The sequence below is a fragment of the Anser brachyrhynchus genome, assembly GCF_964034855.1.
Source record: "Anser brachyrhynchus genome assembly, chromosome: 1".
Classification (NCBI taxonomy): Eukaryota; Metazoa; Chordata; class Aves; order Anseriformes; family Anatidae; genus Anser; species Anser brachyrhynchus.
The window spans coordinates 114,176,569-114,198,293 of NC_137694.1; the positions used below are offsets into that span (position 1 = coordinate 114,176,569).

General features: G+C 34.8%; 1 protein-coding gene across 6 annotated transcripts in view; it reads left to right on the forward strand.

Annotated features, from left to right (window-relative positions):
- Positions 1–21,725, forward strand: part of ITSN1 (intersectin 1) — a 126,506-nt gene that overhangs the window by 51,558 nt on the left and 53,223 nt on the right. For all 6 annotated transcript variants that reach the window (XM_080560023.1, XM_080560024.1, XM_080560020.1 and 3 more), the window contains 8 exons: positions 11–148; positions 1,069–1,184; positions 4,648–4,910; positions 5,714–5,863; positions 6,032–6,172; positions 9,815–9,902; positions 10,079–10,218; positions 19,644–19,765. In XM_080560023.1, the coding sequence (XP_080416149.1) occupies positions 11–148; positions 1,069–1,184; positions 4,648–4,910; positions 5,714–5,863; positions 6,032–6,172; positions 9,815–9,902; positions 10,079–10,218; positions 19,644–19,765 (1,158 nt within the window). The remainder of the gene's footprint in view (positions 1–10; positions 149–1,068; positions 1,185–4,647; positions 4,911–5,713; positions 5,864–6,031; positions 6,173–9,814; positions 9,903–10,078; positions 10,219–19,643; positions 19,766–21,725) is intronic.

The following is a 21,725-nucleotide window of genomic DNA, read 5'->3' on the forward strand; positions in this document are numbered from 1 at the left end:
CTTTAAAAAGGAATCTTTCAGATATTGATCAAGATGGAAAACTTACAGCTGAAGAGTTTATTCTGGCTATGCACTTAATTGATGTAGCTATGTCTGGTCAGCCACTGCCACCTGTACTGCCTCCAGAGTATATTCCACCTTCATTTAGGTAACTGGTTATAATTCTGGAATCTCACTCCTAAATTTTGGTTTCACTTGGGAAAGCTGTCCTGTGAGTGTAAAGGGCAAGAGACTGAAAAGTAACCCTCCTTGGTTTTGTGCTGCATAAAGGGCACTTTTTGGTTTTATTAGGAGAGCTGGATGCTGGAAATAGCTCTGTTATAAAAAGTCCTTGTAAGAATATAGTTTTTGTCAATGTTTTATGCTAACATACCTTCCAAAACTTACTTAGTCTGGCTACATGAATTTAAAGAGTTGTAGTTCAGGCTTATATTTCTGTACAGCAAATAAGATGTATTAGAATTCAAAACATGCCCTGAATTTACACTGTGGCAAATTCTGACGTTTTTTTAAACAGTTGTATCTGTGAATAGTAGCACTGAGTCAGTACTTCCATTTCTCTCTTTCTCTTTTTCTTGGAGAAATGGGTAGGAAGACAGTTACAGCAATGGAACAAATGTTTGCATACAATCATAGCTTCATGTTAAGTATACTCTTGAGGATTGTAATTTTTTGTTTCTTCTGTATGCTGTCTTGTTTTCAGCTTGACTATAGTGAGCTCTTTCGCTCTTTGCAACTTTTGTTGTAGTTTAATTCACTGTTTCCCCAGCTTCAGATTAGTCACAAGTAAGAAATCTTGGTGACAGAGTTGAACACATCTGTAAGCTGCATGATGCTGTGAACTTTGAACTAGGGTGCTTAGGTCACCATTGTGTGCTGTTGGGACTCTGGGGGGTGCTGTTATCTTAATGGCAACTGCAGAATAAAGTACTCTGGACAACGCTGAGGGAACATTAAATATCACTAAACATTACATCATTGCATTTTATTGATGATTTCATCATTAAATCATAAATTCGGCAGGTATAGGTTCTTTTAAGCAACTTAGAATTATCCTTTTATTGACAGAAGAGTACGTTCTGGTAGTGGCATATCTGCTGTAAGTTCAGTATCTGTAGACCAAAGGTTACCAGAAGAACCAGCATTAGAAGAAGAACAGCAGCAACTGGAAAAGAAATTACCAGGTGAGCGAGCATAAATAGTGATGTATTGTGTGCTGTTATCAGAGAGATCATCAGGTTATATTCTGGGAAGTTATAATGACATATTAAGGAATATTTTCTTTCCAAATCAGGTTTTGACATGTCAGAGGTATAACCAAGACAGTGCTTGGTCCAGTGAATTCCTGACTGCAGTATGATCCTTTGTTACTGACAATGGAGATATGGACAGCTTTCAGGCTGCTTGTTTTATGTACTCTCCATAGAGGCAGCACTTTGCAGCCCTATTACAGGACTGTGATGAAAACTTTTTACTACCTCCATCTTCTGACTTAGGTGTAGTATAGTTTGTCTTATATATATATGCAGAGGCTTGTTTCACTGCAGTCTGTGTAACAATGTGCCATTTTTATACAAGCTTTAGCAGCTCTGTTTAAAAAGTAAAATAAAATAAGTATAAAGACTCTTGGATGCTAAATGGAAACTTCATTACACTTCTGACCGCCCTCTCACACGTCGTTCTTTCTTCTATTCTTTTCTGTTCTGTTCTGTTCTGTTCTGTTCTATTCTATTCTATTCTATTCTATTCTATTCTATTCTATTCTATTCTATTCATTGATAAATACAGTGGAATGACACAGTGGAAGATGTAGCAGTATGATAGATTTATACAGTGCCATAATAATGCTTTTCTGTTTTGTTCTAAACTCTTTTTCTGGTTTATTTTATTGATTCCTAACACTGTTTTGCCTCTTTGATCACAGCTTGGATCTTAGTTGATGTTTTCAGAAGACTGTCCACTGTAATGCCAACATCCTTCCACAATATTAACTGCTTTGAGAGTACATAACCATGTGTGTTTAGTTAGGATTATTTTCATTCCCCAAATGTGCTGCTCTGTATTCATTAATCTTTGAATTTCCTCTGCTTCTTCATTGCCAGATCACTCAGTTTTGTGAGATTCTTCCAAAGCTCTTCACAGTCAGGTTTTTATTTTAATACCTTGAATATCTGGCCTCATCTTCAGAAGCTGTCTTGTTACTTTTCAATCTCTTCCAGACCATTGTTGCACACTGAACAGCACAATTGCTAGTAGAGATCTTTGAAGGAGGCTACCAAGAATCTTTCTGTCATTGTTGAAGCTGGTAATTTATTTCACCCCTTAATTCCGATCTTTTAACTGTTTTTTAATTCCCAAGGACCTTCTGTCTCTTTCCAACCCTTGCCTTTGGTTTGTATTTTATAACTAACTGCTGCTGGCAGTCTGCTGAGTAATTCCTGGCTGTAGAAGGATGAAGTGAGATAGCAGGGGCTGCTGAAGCAGACCTCACAGAGGTCTCACAATGATGTGTTTGGTCACAGGTGAGATACGACTCTCTTACACATTTTGAGGTGTAAGTCTTGTGCCCCTGGAATTACAGGATTTTGGGGTGCAGTTGGTAATGCCAGGAGGGTCAACCGCTGCTCTTGGCTTATTTTCTTTATTAGACTTCAAAAACACACAGGTATTCTTTTATTGACCTCATCTGCTTTGTCAACTTTCTTATTGATAAAATTGGGTGGGGAAAGATCCCAGCCCTGTACTATATTTGAGAGGCAGCTCTTTCCTGCATTGGCTCTTCCACATGGTGTCATGTGTAGTCATGCATACTAACTCTTTGTGTATTGTAGCCTCCGCTACTTTGCCCAGCATGGGATTGGACTGACTGGATTATAGCTTTCAGGATCATTATACTGTCTTTTCTTAGTGACTGGTGTTGCATTTTTCATCTTCTAGACTTACAGCCTTGAGGCTGATTAAAGGATGGATTGCACAGCCGAGCTAGTATTACAGGATCACAGAATGGTTGAGGTGTGAAGGGACCTCTGTAGGTCATCTGGTCCAACCCCCTGCTCAAGCAGGGCCACCTGTTGTAGTTCATGAATTTTGTATATGAACTATGGATTAGTATTGTCTGGGCTTGGCAACCTGTTACTCTTTATTTTCTTGGTTTTATTTTTGTTCTAAAGCCATTTGTTTCCAGTTTGAGAATAACTAGACTGTATAAACCTTTCATTGCATTTGATGTGTAGATTTTCCACTATAAAGATCACTCATATAGTGAATGACTTCTTGATCTTTCATTGGTTTTGCTAAATCTGACTTTTTTTTTTTTTCTGGAGACATTTGAAAAAGTTTTATTGCTGTTTTTTATGAACCTTTAGAAGCTATCTCGTAAACATAGTAACACAAGCCAATAGCTACTCATTTCATTTAATTTGCTAGAAGTTGGTCTCATCTGTTTTCATACTTTGTTACCTCTAGTAGCTACCTTGATTTTGTTGAATAATCATACTTTCTTATTGGGCAGTCTTTTTAGAGCTTGGTTTTTCATCTTGGTGGTATATGCTTTCTTTGAGCCTTTAAGACAATGCTTAAGCAATGCTGATGCTGCTGGCAAGCGTTCTGTCCTTTTCTTTTTAAATGACTTGCTTAATATAAATATAAATATATGTTTTTTTCTTTTTGCTTGGTTTCCTAAATTGATGGGGGTTATTCTCTATCTTATCAGTCTTTATTTTAATATTCTTTGAATCTAGTGGCTAATTTAAAACATTGAAGTGATTAAATTTCTTCTTCTGTGAAAATTTGTGATTGGCAGTAAGAAAGACTTATTAACTTAAGAAAAGATAAACATTCAACCGGTTGGGCAGATGTCATCCCAACATGTCAAACACTTGGTGCATGCACACTTTGAAGTGAACATGTACTGTCTCTTGATTTGACTTGCATGCCAAAAAGGTACATGTTGGGCATGAGGGAAGAGAAATTCAGAATATGGGGTATGGGAATGGGACATAGAGGGTAGGAAAAGAAACTGAAGGTGATTTGGAGGGAATAATTTGGAGGAACTGTGTGAGAGAGGTCTGGAGCATTGAATAGGGATAATGCCTCATTGCAGAAGAATGTCAGGGAACCTGTGCTGGAACTGAGGGTGTTGTTTTAGGACAACAAGAGATGAGGGTGTGAATCTGCAGGAATCTAGTCTTTCTGAGTTCTGGTCAAGAACTTAAGTAAGCTATTTCTTTTCCTGGCAGTAATGAGTGATCTTATGAGAATATCAACTTTAAATAAGTTCTGGTCATTTGCATAATGGCTTTTTGATAATATCTTCAGCTCAACTCTGTTCCTTACTTGTAGTAATCAAAGTGATGGTTCTTGTGCTCTTACTATTATGAAATGTGTGGAGGAACTCCAGCACACTGAGGAATGGGAACTGAAATTCACACCTTAGTTTCCCTAGCATGTAGGTTTAAGGAAAACTACAATATAAATTCTAATGATAAAACCTGAATTACCCATAGAGCTATATTATCAGTAGTTGAGAGCTCTTTCTAGTCCTGTTGAAAGATTGTATCACTTTGATTCAGCATAAATGGAAGTGTTTTTTTTTAAGTCACTAGCAAAGTTTAATTCTCCTTTGCCCCATGTTTCTACACACTAAAGTTACATTTGAAGATAAAAAACGCGAGAACTTTGAACGTGGCAATCTAGAACTTGAAAAACGGAGGCAGGCTCTCCTGGAACAGCAACGCAAAGAACAAGAGCGTCTAGCACAGCTGGAACGGGCAGAGCAGGAAAGGAAAGAACGTGAGCGGCAGGAGCAAGAACGGAAAAGACAACTGGAGCTAGAGAAACAGTTGGAAAAACAACGGGAATTGGAACGGCAGAGAGAAGAGGAAAGGAGGAAAGAAATAGAAAGAAGAGAGGTAACCAATTGGATAAAAGGAAGGTGGCTAAGTCATTGAGATCTGGGTTTGTTTAGAACAGAATAGAATGTGTATGCTAAATATTTTGTCATCTTTATTTTTAGTAAGTAAATGTATAAGCAATGAACTTAGATTTTGGGGTTTTTGAAGGTGAGGAAATAGTCGTCTCTCTCTTAATTTTTCAAGTGAAATGAATTGATCAGACATTGGGTCTAGGACAGTGTGCTCTGATTTCTTTAAAAATAATTATTAGTTTCTTAGATGTAAAGAGATGCATGAATTAATGATGAAAACTTGTGGGCATTGGTGGCATTCATGGTTTTCCTGCACTGAATTAATTTGTTAAAGAAAACACATGCTGGTTAGCTTAACAAAAACTATTAAGTTCTTGCATTGCCAAATAATACATTCAATGCAGTAGCATTTGACTTCTTTGCAAAGCTTGAGAATGCCTAATGTTGGAGAGAGATTTGATGTTAGTTTGGAGGATTCTTGAAGTTTTAATGTGAAGCAACTTATTAAATCAGAAAATTGGATCTTGGGAAACTTACTAAAATGGAATGGTATTCTGTTTAGTTGCATATCCACTATACAGTGAAGCAATAGTGCTTTCAAGTGAGCACTTAAACAATTGAGCAATTTATATACTTAAATGGAGGTACATGCTTATTCCACAATTTAACAGTATGTTTATATTAATGTTTTAATCACACATTATGGATATTGGTGGTTAGAATAGTTTCTCAAAATAGATCTTTCATATCTTTTTTGTTGTTGTTTTATTTTTTGGTTAAATGCTAAAGGCTGCAAAACGGGAACTTGAGAGGCAAAGGCAACTTGAGTGGGAACGTAATCGTCGGCAAGAACTGCTAAATCAAAGAAACAAAGAACAAGAGGACATAGTTGTTCTAAAAGCAAAGAAGAAGACCTTAGAATTTGAGCTGGAAGCCCTAGTAAGTATTGTGGATAAAACACATGAGCATGGTAATGCCTGTGATAAGGTCCTATTTGTTTTCTATAATTTCAACTTTTGATTATGGAATAAAAGTACTTTTTAGATCTTGATTTCTGTGACAAACCATTCTGGTAAAACAAACAAATCTTTGTCTTTTTGTCTAAAGAATGATAAAAAAAATCAATTGGAGGGAAAGCTTCAGGATATCCGATGTCGGCTGTCTACCCAAAGACAAGAAATTGAGAGTACAAATAAATCTAGAGAACTGAGAATTGCAGAAATTACCCATCTGCAACAGCAGCTACAGGTGAGGAAATGTTCTCTGATTTTGTTCTTTGCCTTGTGATTTGACCTCTTTAACTGCATCGATATCCTAAGCAAACTTGACACAAAATGTATGTTGTTTCTTCTATGTGAGCAATTGCTGTAGATACTTTGTCACTTAAAGTTTCTGTACTGTTCTTCAGTGTTGTAAGAACTACTTCCTACACTTGAGGGTATAGCTGTGATTACCACTTCTTCCTCATGGAATCCTCTTGTGCAGAGTAGTAAATAAATTGTTTAGCTGAAGATGCTAAATGGTTTTGGGGACAAGGAGAATCAGTTTTTGTGACATATTTTTATTGCAGTAACTTCCATTTCTGTGCTGAAAGAAATTACCTCAGTAAAGTGACTTGATGATCCTTTTATTTTTTATTATAAGATAATGAACTTTCAAAACTGAAGTTACCAGTTAAACCAGTTAGTTCTTGGCCTAATCCTAGCATTCTTCTTTCCTGCTTCTCTATCTAAAATTCTCTGTCAAACTGAAGATGGGACTGATCTAATGTCTGCTTTGAGTGAAAGTGTTCTATGCACTTTGTAAAGCTTTCTAGATAAGCTGTAGTATTTCATTTAGGGATTTTTTTGTTTATTAAATATTTTATGTTGCTTGAAGTTAATTCTTGGCCAGTAATAGGGGATCTCTGTGCTTCTCTACCAATTCAAATTGGATCTTGCACTTGTGTTATGGGGGCTTAAAGGTAAAACCTATCTTTAAAACCTAATCCTACTGTTCCATTTCAACTTTCTAAATGTAATTAATATAGTATATTCATTTGAACAAAAACAGCACTTGAAAAGTTCATTTTGTTTGTTTGTTTGTTTTAAGCATGTGTATTTTTGGACTATTTTTCTTATTTCATAAAACACATTTCATTTTTTTAAAGTTTTGTGTGCACTGTTACACCTGCCAACAGAAAGTTGTCTTTTTTTTTGGCAGCAGCTTGTTATGAAGAGTGTAATTTAGGGATCATATTCTTGCACAGTGTTTTTGTCCACTTGATATGAACAAGGAATGCTACTATGGGAAGCTTGTGACATTAAGAACTGCGATAGTTAGCTTAAAATCACTCTTCTCTCTTTAATGAAATGCTCGTGATTGGCAAGAAGAAACAAAGTCAAACAGCATTTAGTGAAGTGTAGACAGTTAAGTCACATTCACCAGTAGTGACTCAGAGAGCCAAAAAGCTGGCTATGATTAGTTAATGCACTTCTAACTATTTGCTTTCTAAATTGCTTCATTCACAATGACTGTGATAGCAGTCCTGTAATGAAAATTACACTTGCTGTTCTTGGTGGTTGTTTTGTTGGATTTTTGGTTTGAGGGGTTTTGTTTTTTTATTTATCATTGATCTCTCCCCTAATATTTCAGCTAGTTTTGTTTGGGTGGTTTACCAAAATTACGATCCTAGAAAGAAGTTCTACTAGTTAGTAGAAAACTAACTAAAAGTAAAGTAAAAATTTTATCTGAGGAGAACCTAAAAGAGGGAATAGCTTTTTCCTGGAAAAAAAAGATGAGTATCTCAAATATCCTGTAAATTTTACTATCTGATTTGTAGAGGAAAGAGTAAAACAGTATGTGACTTTTTTAAAAGGCGATTTTGATCCTTTAAACTCTCCAATAGATGAAGAGTCAATATAATCAATTCTCTTTGTAAGATATTATATCTTTACCTGGAAATATTTTAGTTTAATACATTTGATGCTTGATATGGAAAGCGAGTTAATTAAAATAAGTAATTATTCTTTAACCTATTAATTAGTTTCAAGACGGAGTTTAATTAAAATTTTGGAAGAAATTGTATAACAATTTATACTGGGCGATGAAAATTTGTGTTAGTTATGTGAATCTGTGCTATCTGGTAGAGTGGTATTTCCAGGTGTGTCTGGAAGGATCCTGCCTTCCAAACACCTTAACTGTATGTGTCTGAACCATGTTTATACTGTCTGCAGGGCTTCTGCTAGTTACCTGGAGAGTTTATTGCCTCCTTGATGAACAATTTGGCTCCCAAGTAACTTGGCTTTCCTCAGAATCACTAGGAGCAGGGTATGTGGTAGAGACTTACAATGAATTAGTGGTATCTCACTTTCTCATATGCCCTTTTGCTCAGGGCACAGGGTTAGAAGAATTTTCCCTCATTAGATGAATGGGAACTTTTTTCTGTTTGTTTGTATTGGTGGTTTGTTGGGAATGAGGCAGGCCTCCTCAGGCAGATGATTTGGAAAATTCTACATTATATATTGCTGTTTCCCTTTTGTTACTAGGTAGGGAGTAATAGGGCCGTAACAGGAGTATCTGTCCATGATATCCTTGAGGAACTGAGAATGATCTACTCATGCTATAGGCAGTACACCTGAACAGTGAAGGATACATGTAACTCCTAATAGTAAAATGTATAGCTTATCTTAATTTTTATACTTAATGAGTTTATAAAGTCCTTGACTTTGCTGTGCTAAGTATGTCTTCTGGAACGTAAAGAGATTACAGTTGTCTGTGGTCATTGCATAAGCATAAGATATGAGCCACAAATGGGAGGCTCAGTCAGACTACCAAGAGTAAAGTAGGACAACTATGAAGTCATGTCACTACAGTCAAGCTTGTGCTCTTGTAAGAAAAATTAAAAGCTTTTCATGGGACTCACTCTGGTATTGAGTGGTTAGGTGACATTTGCTCTTAGGATTGTATTATTTCATTTACAGTCCTTTGTGACAAATTGAAATTCTCAGATGTTCCTCAGAAGCCTGCAATTCAGGGTAGCAGCTGAAATAAATTACTTAGTTTGTCTGAAAAACGAGATATTGACACTCAGACAGCTTTATAAAATAAGCTGTTTCACATCATGCTTCTAGAATTTGTTTTGACAACTTGAAGTTGGAGGCCAAGGCTACTGAAAGGTATATGAAGTAGCACTTCATTCTCCAGAAAGAGCAGAGATTATAAATGATCCACCAAAGGAGGAATTTCTCATCTGCAGTGTCTCCTGTAATTTATCAGTGCAAAATTGTATGAATGTTTGTTGAAATTGAGAGAAGACATAATCCTCTTTCAGGAGTACTAAATATAGAGATCTAGGAATCACATGTTCTCATCTAACAGAGTTTGTGTCACATTGTTTTTGTCCATAATGTATTCCTTTAAAGTGAGAACCTTTATTTTCTTTTCTTTAAATAAACTGAAAATATTTGTTTTTTTATTCCTTAGTTGAATGTTTATTTAAGTGAGAAATAAACTGTTAATAAGTGCTTGTTTTAACATATCTTGAAATCTATGTTTGTCTTTTTATGTCCTGAATTTCAATTAATTCCAAGCCAATTTGCATATTTAATGGAAATAGATTCACAACTAAGAAGCTTATATTTGATATGCTTACTTTTTTGTATCCAAAAAAAAAAACAAACCCAACAAAGAACAAGCTAGGACAAACTGGCAGAGAACTATTTCTGAGTGGTGGTACCACACAGGCAGTGCTTCTGTCATAGCAATAATAAATGGTTTACTTTGTGGAAAAGTAAAGAATCATTTCAGAAGAAATGAAAATGAGAGGTCTTATGGCTAAGGTCATCATCTATCACTCACCTTTTCTGTCTTTTTCTCGTCTTGTTTTCTCTCTCCTTGTCGTCTACTCAGGAATCTCAGCAGATGCTTGGAAGATTAATTCCAGAAAAGCAATTGCTTAATGATCAGCTAAAGCAAGTTCAACAGAACAGTTTGCATAGTAAGTGTATTTTTGTGTGTGTATAAACCAGTTAGTAAAAGCCATGATGATGCAATGCACAGCGTACTCTGTAATATTTTGGTATGTTTCAAGATGTGTTTTGAAAAATGTTGCTTTCTGTGACATAAAATTCTCCATGTAAGAAAATATTTATTTCACAATATGTTTAAAAACAGGAGATTCTCTTCTTACTATCAAAAGAGCCTTAGAAGCCAAGGAGCTAGCCCGTCAACAGCTTCGAGACCAGCTAGATGAAGTAGAAAAAGAAACCAGATCTAAACTTCAGGAAATTGATATATTCAATAATCAACTGAAGGTAACCCTAGACTTTTTGATGCTTACTTCTAAATGTTCAATTAATCATTTTCTAACTTGATTATGGAGAAATATGTTGAACTGAAATGATTGATTTAGAATGTCAGTGTTGACAACATTCTGAAATCTATCATTTGTATTTTTAAAGAAAATAGTACTGAACATTCAAAGTAAGAGTTTGAATCAACTTAATCTGCAGAATTTACTTAAGAATATATTTGAGGTCTGATTCCAGATCTATTATTACAAGTATTAAATTGCCAGTTTCTGCCTTTTTGCATCAAAGAAGTGCAAGACTATAGTAGGTCATCAAATCTGCTGGAATCAGTATTTCAAATCTTACAGTGACTTAAGACTTCCTACTGACACACAGAGTTTTTTATCTGCTGTTCATAAGCTCATGGTTGTTCCTGAATGTAGTTGTCTGTTGTTTGTGGTTTCATGCTTTATTGATCAGTCTTTTGTTGAAACTGTGTGCTTTTGTTTATTTCTGCACAAGGAAATTACGGAAATTGCAAAAGTCAGTAGAGGAAGTGTTATTCAGAGAGAAGTTATAAATCAGTCTGCAGTTACAACCTTTTAATAGTGTTCTTTTTTTTTCTTTTTTGTAATAAAATATTCTAACGTCTAAGTACTCTATCTACTAATTTAAGTGATGGTTTCTTGTGAAAACTAACTAGAAAAATACTCAATTTCCTGCAAGATATAAAAAGTTATGCTATAGGTATTTAGAAGGAAAAGCACAATGATCAATACGTTAATGTTTCTGTAGTCCTTTTGAAATTAGATCAGCTATGACTACATCATGTGCTTTAGAAAGGAAGGTGTGTTTGAAGTTAAGCAACAAATACCTGCTTTCAATACTAAAATTACTAATAAGTATAGGAAAAATAAAAAGCTGTATACCATACCACTAACAGGTAGGGAAGTAGAAAGGGGATTATCTCTGGAGAGTCATACCAAACATAAAACCAAACTAAATATTCAATTTACTTTAAAAGAAAACAGAAGAGTTTACCTTATTTGCATTTCCTCTATATATCTCTCTGGGCACGTTATAACACGTTGCGCTTTTTGTGTGTGTTTTTCTTTTTAATGGAGTCCTTTGAACCAATTTGAAGATAAATATGATCAAAGAATATTTGTTCTAAAATTAGTGTCAGTACTTGGTTTGTTCATAGGTGACCCAAACAGTTCATAAATGGGCAGAGAGGGGGGTGAATAATCTTAGTCTCATGACATTAAAAACCCCAAACACTTAAATTTATTTTTTAAAATACTGAAGGGCTCAACAAATAACAAGCTAATGATTAAAAATTGAAAATTCACATTAAACAAAGACATTGGTTTATCAGAATGTCAGAATGTCTGCCATCTGTCTTAGAATACATCATCTAATGGTAAGCTATTTTGCAACTTAAGGGGAAAATTAATTTCTGTGTTCAAATCTTAGTATTTGGAGTTATCACTTTATATGCTGAGAATTAGTCACGAGGACAGTTTTTAGGATAACTTCAGCAACCTTTCTTAAACTGAGGATATTCTGTTCTTGATTTCATAATATGTAGACACGGTGCTTAACAAGAAGACCATTTTGTGATGCTGAAAGTTAGTATTTTTGCCTTGCTGCAGTTTTCTGTGTTTGCTTGAAGAGAAGAGTTTAAGAAGCAAAAGTGAGGCAGTGGAGCAGTTGTACTAATGAAACTGGGAGGTGGGAACAGAGAGAGTTGTATCTTCTTCCTTTTGTAATTTCACTAGATGTGCAAGATGCATTTTTGAAGGCCTGGATGTCTTTTTTACTAGGTTTAAATATCTGCAAAGATATGCCTTTTCCTGGGCTTAGCATAGGGTGATTGTAGCAATCCCATTGGAAGAGAAACTGCTTAGAAGATCCTGTGTGTACAGCAGTATTTGAATAGCCATTATCCTTGTGGAGGAAGCTCGCAGAACACCTTGCATGTGAGAGACTTTGTGCACAAAGTTAGTGAAAGATTTCCTGAAACTCTTAGTTTTGTTAGGGTTTGTGTGAAGTGGAAGTTCTATCCTGAAATGAAGCCAGAACACAGGTATGTCTTAGGTAATAATGTTGCTCAACACAAAGGAGTCTAGGAACTTGAATAATTCTTTTAATCTAAACAGTCAAAAACCTGTGACAACTTTAAGAAGCTGCCATTGGAAAGATGACTTTTTTTTTTTTCAATTTGGTAATAATTTCCCCAACTAACAGAAGGTCTTGTTTGCTTATTTAGTAGTAACTGAGTGCATAAATATAACAGGTTAATTTGGTCCTAAAATATCTTGCAATTTGTATAATTATCAGTCAACTGTACAGTGCTCACATTTAAATGTAAATCCTTTTCAAATAATATATCAAAAATTCAACCATATCTGAGCTCTAAATATAATAAGGGCTTCTTTAACTTCAGAACTAAAGGGAAATATGTACAGATGGGATACACATAAATATTTATTTTAAAAATGTCTTTCTATTAAATAAATAAAAATTAAACTTCATTTTTAATTAAGGCTGTTCCTAAATTATCTGGTAGTTTTTAATTCATTGGCCTTTTCTATGGTGATCTACTCTTCCTTTGTGCTCTAATATATAACTGAGATGCACATCGGATGGGGTAGGTGTTAGAACAGCAACACCCTTATTGACGCTGACTTGTGCAGCTGTTGTTCTCTGTCGAGTAATAGAGAGGCACTGGTGCTCACCGTGTTTTCTATAATACAACTGATTTCTGGTCTAGTAGCAGAATGATGTGGTACTTTTTGTGAATTCCCAGAATTTCTACTGCTCTCTGAGAACATATGCCAAACTAACTTACTAGTTATGATGAAATGCTTAAAGAGACAGTAAAATTGACAGCAACATGGAACCATGACCTTTTGTTATCATTACTGAGATCTATTCCTCATGTTTTGGCTATGAATATCTGTTCTATTATCTTCCATGTGAATACACCACTAAAATTTTGCAACACTATAATTAATTCTCTTGAAACAGATAACACTGGATCCACTGGTATCTGACAGAGAAATATGCTGAGATAGTGCAAGTTAAAGTGAACAGTTTGTCTAGTGTGCCTTTTTGTTGATGTGACTGTAAGGCTTACTTGATGTTCCAATGTATTTTAGGTTACAGGTCAACTTTTTAACATATCATATACAATGGGTTGCACTGCATTTGCCTCCATATTACAATTCTATGTTTGGCAGTAAGTGAATACACAAACCAATGCTAAATTACCTCATATTTGCTTCTTGTCTTAATAGCATATATGAGTGACTAGGAAGATAACTGAAACAGTTTTTTTTTCTCAGCGAATCTTTTTTCATCCCTCCAGAGCCACTGATTTAAATTTCTTCTCATTAATCCTTTAGAACTCAAGTACTTCAGTTACTTCTTTTTCAAGTTAACATCTCAAGAGTTTGAAATGTTCATAGAATTGCATAATTTTCAAAAACTTTCTGGAGTTTGAATTATTATTAATGTTTCAAAGGAGGTAGATCCAGGTATCTCTATTGAATATGTGTAGCTAGAGCCACATGGTTTGAGCTAACTGATAGTGCTTAGAATTACCTGGCTTCTAGGGTGCCACTGTGGCCACAAAGTCTAAAAGTGTAAAGTCTAAAGCCACAGAGTTGACCAAGTGTACTTGTTTGCCAAAGAAATAGGTACCTTAGCCTGGAGCTTGTCAGATATCTCTTAAAATCCTATTTGAGGCATTTTATCAAAGAATATGATAGACTTGTGGATTGCGATGTATTTGACTACAGAATAAGTGAGTGAGTTTAACAAGGTTGAGAATTACATCGCATTTTTGTATCCTTAATTAAGTTCAAGGAGTCTAACTTTCAATACTCTTCAAAATCCTAGCCAAGAAAGCTAATAATTAAAACTGATACAGGTACTAGTAAAATGTAACTAGACACTTGTTTTTTCTATATAAAATAATTTTGTAGAATAGAAGGCTGTATATTAGGTTTCCTGTTTGTGTGTATATAGCTCTCCTATAATTTACCTTTCAAAATTCTACATTCAGTGTGAATTTACATTTAAATTTTGCAATGGTCAGTCATTACACAGTCAAATAAAACAATTAAAATAGTTCTTAATAGAGTTTTATGAAATAACCAAGCAGTTATTTCATGCAGCATTGAAGAATCATGTATTTAGAGCTTATCTGAATTATTGCACAGGAGAAAACAACTAAATGAATGTTTCTGAAATGTTAGTCTTGCTGAGAAGCTATTTCCAGTGCCTGGAAAAAGTGGTGAACAGCTAGAATCAAGTTCTTAAAAATGTCTTACATTTTGTGTCATGTTCCAGTTGTTGTCAGTCCCTGTCTAGTCAGTGTGCACTGGACAAGTCTTGCATATGAATGCCTGTTTACATTTGAGCATTTCTTTCTTCCAGTCAGTGGCAATGGAAGATGCAATGCTGCAGTGCCTGGCAGTTCTCCTGGGCTGCGTCAACTACTTAGACTCCTTTCTAAAGGTCTCCATGCCATACTCAGGCAGTACACAACTATCTCAATCTGAGTGATGAACCTCCTCCAGTTATGTGCTTCACTTTACCAGATTTGTTTACAGATGAGTGTGCAGTGTTTAACTAAGTTAGTATTTAATAAAAGGTGCTAGCACTAAAGCATAACCAAAGAGAAGAGTTTTTGTAATCTTATTTATCTAATCCTTGGTGTTTAAATGAGGAGTGTGCCTTGATTTAGAACCTGGGCAAGGTACTAGTTAGTTATTTTTGTCTTTTGCATATCTTGACACTTCAAGACTTTAAATTTTGGTCTATTGGTCTAAAAATTGGTCTTTAAATTTTGGTCTAAATTTTGGCCTATTTTGGTCATCATCAGACCTTTTAAAATGAAAATGAAAAAAACGTTAATCTTAAGCATTCCTACACAACACTGTAATTTGTGATTCCAGGTATGAGGGAGATGGCAATACATTCCCTTTATGAACTCCCCCATAACTATGATATGGGGTTAAAGGAGGAACTCTCTGTCAAGGACAGAAGAGGTGCTTTGGGATCTGGGGAATTGGGTAGAAGAGTATTGCTGTGGGAAAGCCTCAGTGAGCACAGAACTGTAGGGTTCTTTCCTCTGGGATAAAATGCTGTGGTTTGTCTCAAGAGAAGATTTGATGGAAACCTTGTGCTGTAATCCCCGAAGAGTGTTCTAAGCTGTCCTGTCTTTCCGTCAAACGGCAACATTTGAGCTTAAACGATTAAATTTTTAAAGTTAAGGTTTTCATATCAATATGACTTGTCTGTATATAGTGAATATTACTCTGCTGTATGAAATTCATATTTTAACTCGTATTCAATATTATGTGGGTACCTAAATGTGGTTATTGTAACATCTCAAAATTATTTTTATACTTGTTAGTCTGTTTGTGAATTAAGTGGAAAGGTAACAATTTCTCTCTGCGTTTAGCCTAAGACATTCCTTGTCCTGCACACCAGAAAAAGCAAAGCGTTCTTATGTCTTCAGAGTTACGATACACGATTTGTACAACTTCTTAGTTGCTTGTGTCTGTAAAGGACGAGCGTAGGACTGTGCTGAATATTCAGCTGGCAAATGTTTCGTTCTGTTGACTGTTGAAGTGTTACTATAATTCTGTTCAGTTGGTGTCCTGCAGCACTGTGGGAGATGCTGATTCTTTCTTCCCCCATCCTCCCACTAATACAAAAAAGCAACAGAGCATCTATCTCTTGCATGAGATACCAGTCAAATCTTTATTTCCTCCTAGTTGATGCAAAGAAGTATATTTACAGCATTTTTACCTCCAAAATACTCCATCTAGTGCTAGGTGTGTAAACTAGGTTGGATTTTCTTAACTGTTACAGGTTACAGGTATGTCACGCAGAAAAACTCTGCACAAAATACTGAACTAGCATATTGGCTTAGCTGTGAAGGAATAACGTGATAGATTGTCTGTGGAAAACTATAATATGCTGAACTAGCATGTTGGCTTTGCTGGAAAGGAATAATGTGTTAAAAAATCTATGGAAAACTTTATGCAACTGTCATTGGAGATCCTAACTTAGCTGAGTATACATATAAAATGACAAGATATGCAAAAAAAAAAAAAGTTAATTATTTGGACCGAAGTTAATGATCCTGCTGCATGTACTCAATGTGAGAAATTATTTGCTTCAGACAGCCATGGAGATATGGCTCATAGCTAGAACCTTCTCAGTTTCCTATTTGGCACTAGACATGGTATATATTGTACTTTCGGTAGTGAGATAAACTTGTCTAAACTATAATTAAAATATAAAGTTTGGGCTAGCCTTGCAGTTAGACACCTAGTGGAAGTAAATAGTGTTTGGTGTACTAGGCACTGTTTTGGTCTTGCAGATTCTTGTGTGTTTTTATGTATTTGAGAATTGAGGATGCTTTTCTGAATGGGGGAAAATACCGGTTGTTTTTGAATTAGAGGATTTGAATTCCTCCTGGTTCTGTAAGCATAGGTGAACCGAATCATTCTTTTTAGTGTACAAATTTCTTGTTAAAAACTAAACCAAGCTCACATTTTTTCATCTGGGTTATCACAGATTTTGTGTTTTTGTTTTCTTTTAGCTAAGATAGCCTTCATACCCTTGAAGAATGTTAGTTCCTCTTTCTTTGCCAAGTGATAATTCCTATTTAATTGCTCACGCACCAGAGTTTGAGAAAAAGATGCAAAGGGGAAGAAAAAACAAACCAAGAAAGTGCTCTTCTCTAAATAACTTTTGCAAGTAACAGTAGGTTGTCTTCAGTGTTGTTTAATTAGAAATACGTGACTACCTCAGGTCTCTCTGCTCAACTCAAGCAGAGTTTTCTTTTGTCTCATCAGCCAGGACTCAGAAACTTGAGCTTCTTGGCATACAGCATTAAGGGACAGCAGGGGGAATGGAAGTGAAGGAAAACAAGAGCAAGGAGAACACCACAGGATTTCTAAACTGAAGACTGTGCTAAATTTAAACTAAATTTAGGAGTCAGCAACCTGTGCTTTGGGTAGCAGTCTCCTTATCCAGAAAGAGAAACAGCTAGTTAAAATCATGAATACCACTCAAGATACTTGATACTTCACAGCAATAGTATTTTGAGCTTCAAGAGCTTTGTAGAGACTTTGTTTTGCACGTGTGGAGACTTCTGTAATCTACAGAAATTCAAAATACCGTTGAAAGCTGTTTTCCACATGGCAAACTGGGCCATTTACTAACCTATATCCTTTCAGATAAATGCTTGCAAATCACTGAACTGCTAGTGTATTTATGGTTGTATATTTGTCCTTTGCACTTGTACATATTCTTTATATAAATAAGGGTTTGGGTGATCGTACAAAGAAGATGGTGACTATGATTCCTTCAGGGAAATTAATTGGAAACAAGGGTTAAATCCTTTGTACCTCAATATATTACAAGTGTAACAATATTAAAGAAGCTGAGTTAATAACATACAGTTATTGGAAAAGACTGCTTACTATAGTTAGCATTACAGAAAAGTCTGGTGCAGGCCACATCTAGCTCCAGGAGCAGTTGGCCAACTGTGTGTTCACTGAAATGTCCTAAACCCCTTATTTGCTTATTGTTCTTCATGGGCCAGCTACTAAGAAACCATTATGTTGAATATTGCTAATGCTTTTCCATTTTAGTATCCCTTTTCCTTAGTCCAAAATAAGGCTATGCATGAATGTTAATAACCATGGGCATTCAGGGTTTAAAAATTTTCCCAAAGGCACTATCCTGCCTGAATAATTATGGTGATTTCACAAGAGTAGTTTATTTTATATTCTGTAATATCTATTCTAGATCCTAACTATCTGCTAAGCTTTCATATGGCTATGGAAAATAATGATGATCATGAAATATAGTATTGCCTAAATTATCTCCATATTTCAATGAGTTTCATGGCCTTAGCAGAGTTTATATTAAACTTGTATAGGAACTGATTATCTCTTTAATGATGCTGAACTCAGTTTTCACTGAATTTAAAATTGAGGATCATTAAGAAAATGTGACTCAGGACTAGGACACTAAATGCAACTTAACTTTTTAAAACTTTCATTCATATATCCAAAATGTTTTAATACCTTGCAAAGGTCAAGTGCTACTCCTCTTAACAATGTAGTTTTGACTTCATCTTAATATTTGATGTTGCACAGTGCAGTCTTTAAGCACTAATTCATGTATTAATTTCACTGACAGAAATTTTTAGAAACATTATAAATTTAATATGTAAATAAACAAGTATTAACTTTCAACTTGCATGAAAGCTAAGAGGTTGCTAATAATTTTGTGCAATTATCTTATTGTGAAATTAACTCACTTTACTGATTTGGGCCCGTTGAATTACTTGATATTTATTTATTCTCTTATGCAATTTTATATGTTTTGGTTAATGAAGTCTTCATTTGGCTAATCTGTAGATCATGAATTTCTGAAAAACTATCACAATACTTTCAAGATTACTTATTTCAGTGCCTGAGTAAATTAAGATAAAGCTTTTAAGGACACAAGAACTAAACAAACCTGCTCAATGTGAGTCATATTTCAATAAAAGCAGACATTACTAAGATACAGATTTAGAAACAATTTCCTGTTATAAACTTTTTCTGCATATTTTGTTTGTACTATTCTTTTTTTAATGTGGACTATTTTCAATGAAAATGATTCTTTTATTCCTTATAATACTGAGGAGTTTAGACTCAAAATAGAAAAAATCTAGACTCTAGGTTACACAAAGGGATGCAAGATCTAACTGGTATTTCTGTTAATAGTAGATGTTCATGCAGAAAACAAATCTTGAGAAAATATGATGTTTTTGTTATTATTTATATTCTAAATGTTTCAAGCAATGTCTTTATAATTAACCAAAGGAAAACTGACTTGTATACGAATGAGTACTCTGTACCACAGTTTCATCCCAAAGTTGTTGCTTTGAGGAATTCTATCTCCTGGACATAAAACAATCCTGAAGCTTCTTTAGTAAATCACTCTTAATTTCAATATAAAACCAATTAATTGAAGCACTTGCTATTATGAGTAGTTCATAAGCCAGTTTTTTGTACGAAATTTAATAAATTCAACAATTCAGCAAATAAAATAAAACATAATTGACTGTTCAGATGAAACTTTGTCAAAGTTTTGTCAGCTTTTTAGAGTTCCACTTTAAAAAGGCTTACTGGTTTCTTAACTCTTTAACATCTAAGCTAATATAGTTAAAATTTAGGAAATTGTGAAAGGGCTTATAGTCCTTTGAAACCTACCTTAAATGCCTGCCAATGCATTTGGCTATACTGAAAGTCTGAAGAGATATCCAACCATTTCCAATTTTTGTTGCCTCACAATGAAAATGTTACGGGGCCATTAATTGTGATTCATATTCTGAATGGTTACACATATTTTACTTTTTTGTCTAGGAGCTGAGAGAAATACATAACAAACAGCAACTACAGAAGCAAAAGAACTTGGAAGCTGAGAGGTTGAAACAGAAAGAACAGGAAAGGAAGACAGAACTAGAAAAGCAAAAAGAAGCTCAAAGGTAACAAAATGCTCTAGTTTATGCCCTTCCTGTGGAGATACGGGAGCGCAAAGCATTGTGCGAAAATAGTCAAATAAGCTTTGTATTTCCAGGAACATAATCTGATTTCAAATAATATATTACTAAATGTCAAGAATATCTTAAGACCTAGAACAAGTTTTGGTTCAGTGCAAATGACTTCTTTAGAAATGAAGTTTTTTTATAATCCTTGAATGAGAAGTGTGTTGTGGAGATGAGCTTCTACATCTGTCTGTGACTCTTAACTGTCAATGATACATACAGATTTCAGCATTACTTAAAAGGTGTAGTGTACTTCTACATTTGGAGATAGAGCTAATGGTTTTTACTACACACCTTGGAAATAACTTTTTAAATGTATTTATAATATATTTATGTAAAATAAATGGCATATAGTCTAGCAAGCAGTTCTATTCTGACATAATTTATTTGTAGCTTCTTGATTAAATTTTTAGCAGTTTAGGGGTTTTTATGCTGTCAATCTGGGTAAACACTGGTCAAGAGATGAAAACAAAGGCCTGGGAACAAGGGATCTTAAATTATTGGTTATCATATTACATGGATTGCGATCTAAAGCCACCTGGTCGTCTGTGTTATTTCTTTGTGAGTCAAGTTAATTTTATATTTCAGGCAAACCAAAACAAGGTCTCAATGAAAACCTCATCTTCAAACAGAAATCTTATACATAGAAAGTAGCTAAGTTAGGGTAGTTCTTTAATTACTTGCATAGAGCCGGTGCCTTTAAGAATCTGAGGTATTGACTTCAGAAAAAGCAAACTTTCTAAAAAAACAAGAAATCAGTCCCTTACCCCTGAGATATGTTTTCATCTGCTCTTCTCAATCCAGCAGCTAGAACAAACTTGATTTATATCTATGGGAAGAATTAATTGCTCTACTAGAAACATAATTAAAAAAATCATTTTCTAAAGCCCATCTGACTAAACTCACCAGGTAAGACACCACTGAAATAAAAAAAAAAAAAAGCGCTTTGTATCAGTATATGATGCAGCCTCAGTGTTGCAACAAAACTGCTGAGTAATTGGCTCTGAATACTTTGCAAATGAACATGCCAAGGACAAATTCAGTGATTGAAAGAGGAGGTTGACAGAACAGTGAATTTATTAAATTGACTTTACATTGAAGGCAGAAATATATAGCAGTAGTTTGTAGAGAAGGAAGTAATATCCTCACTGGTGTCTTAACCTATAGTCACGGTATACTGATGTAGAATATTGAGATTGTATCAGCAATTTTGTTTTGAACCAAGGATGTTTTTTTTAGCTTCTGTTAGTAGTTGTCATCTTACACAGGTACTGAGTAATTTGGGATTTCTTGGAAAATGTTTTTGTCAACTCAAAACTTAAAATGACAGAAGATGATATTTGCCCTCTGGTGCCAACCTACCATTTGGAAAGTAAATTTTTACCCTTAAGTATGTTGGCCAGGAATTCGTGGTGCTTTTGGACAAAATATGTGCTATACAGTAGGCCAAGTCTGTAATGACCAATTTGTTGCCATGCAATTTTCACTAATTTTGTAGGTATTAAAAAAATATGGAAGTGGAACAGGTCACAGTACAAATCAAACCACCCTGTGTGTCTGTTACAACCCTTTAGTTATGTTTACCAGTACAAATTGTTTCTAACAGACAATACTTACCCATTTTTTTCTTGTCCTCTGTCGGGGGGCGTAAAGGACTTGCTGGCTTTCACAATTAGGAGTGTGAAATTTTCTGAGTAGTTCTGTAAGAGTACTGTGCGAAGCTTGTGGATATTTTTTTGAATTCCTTGCCCCACAACAGGAAGATCAGGACTGCCATATTTTCTGATTACCACTTTTTTTTTCTGATTTGACTATTTTGTATCTTACCTAGAGATGTTGTAGCTTTGAGAAAATAAGTAGAACCAATTTGTTTGAATAGTATTCCTGACTTCTTCCTGCA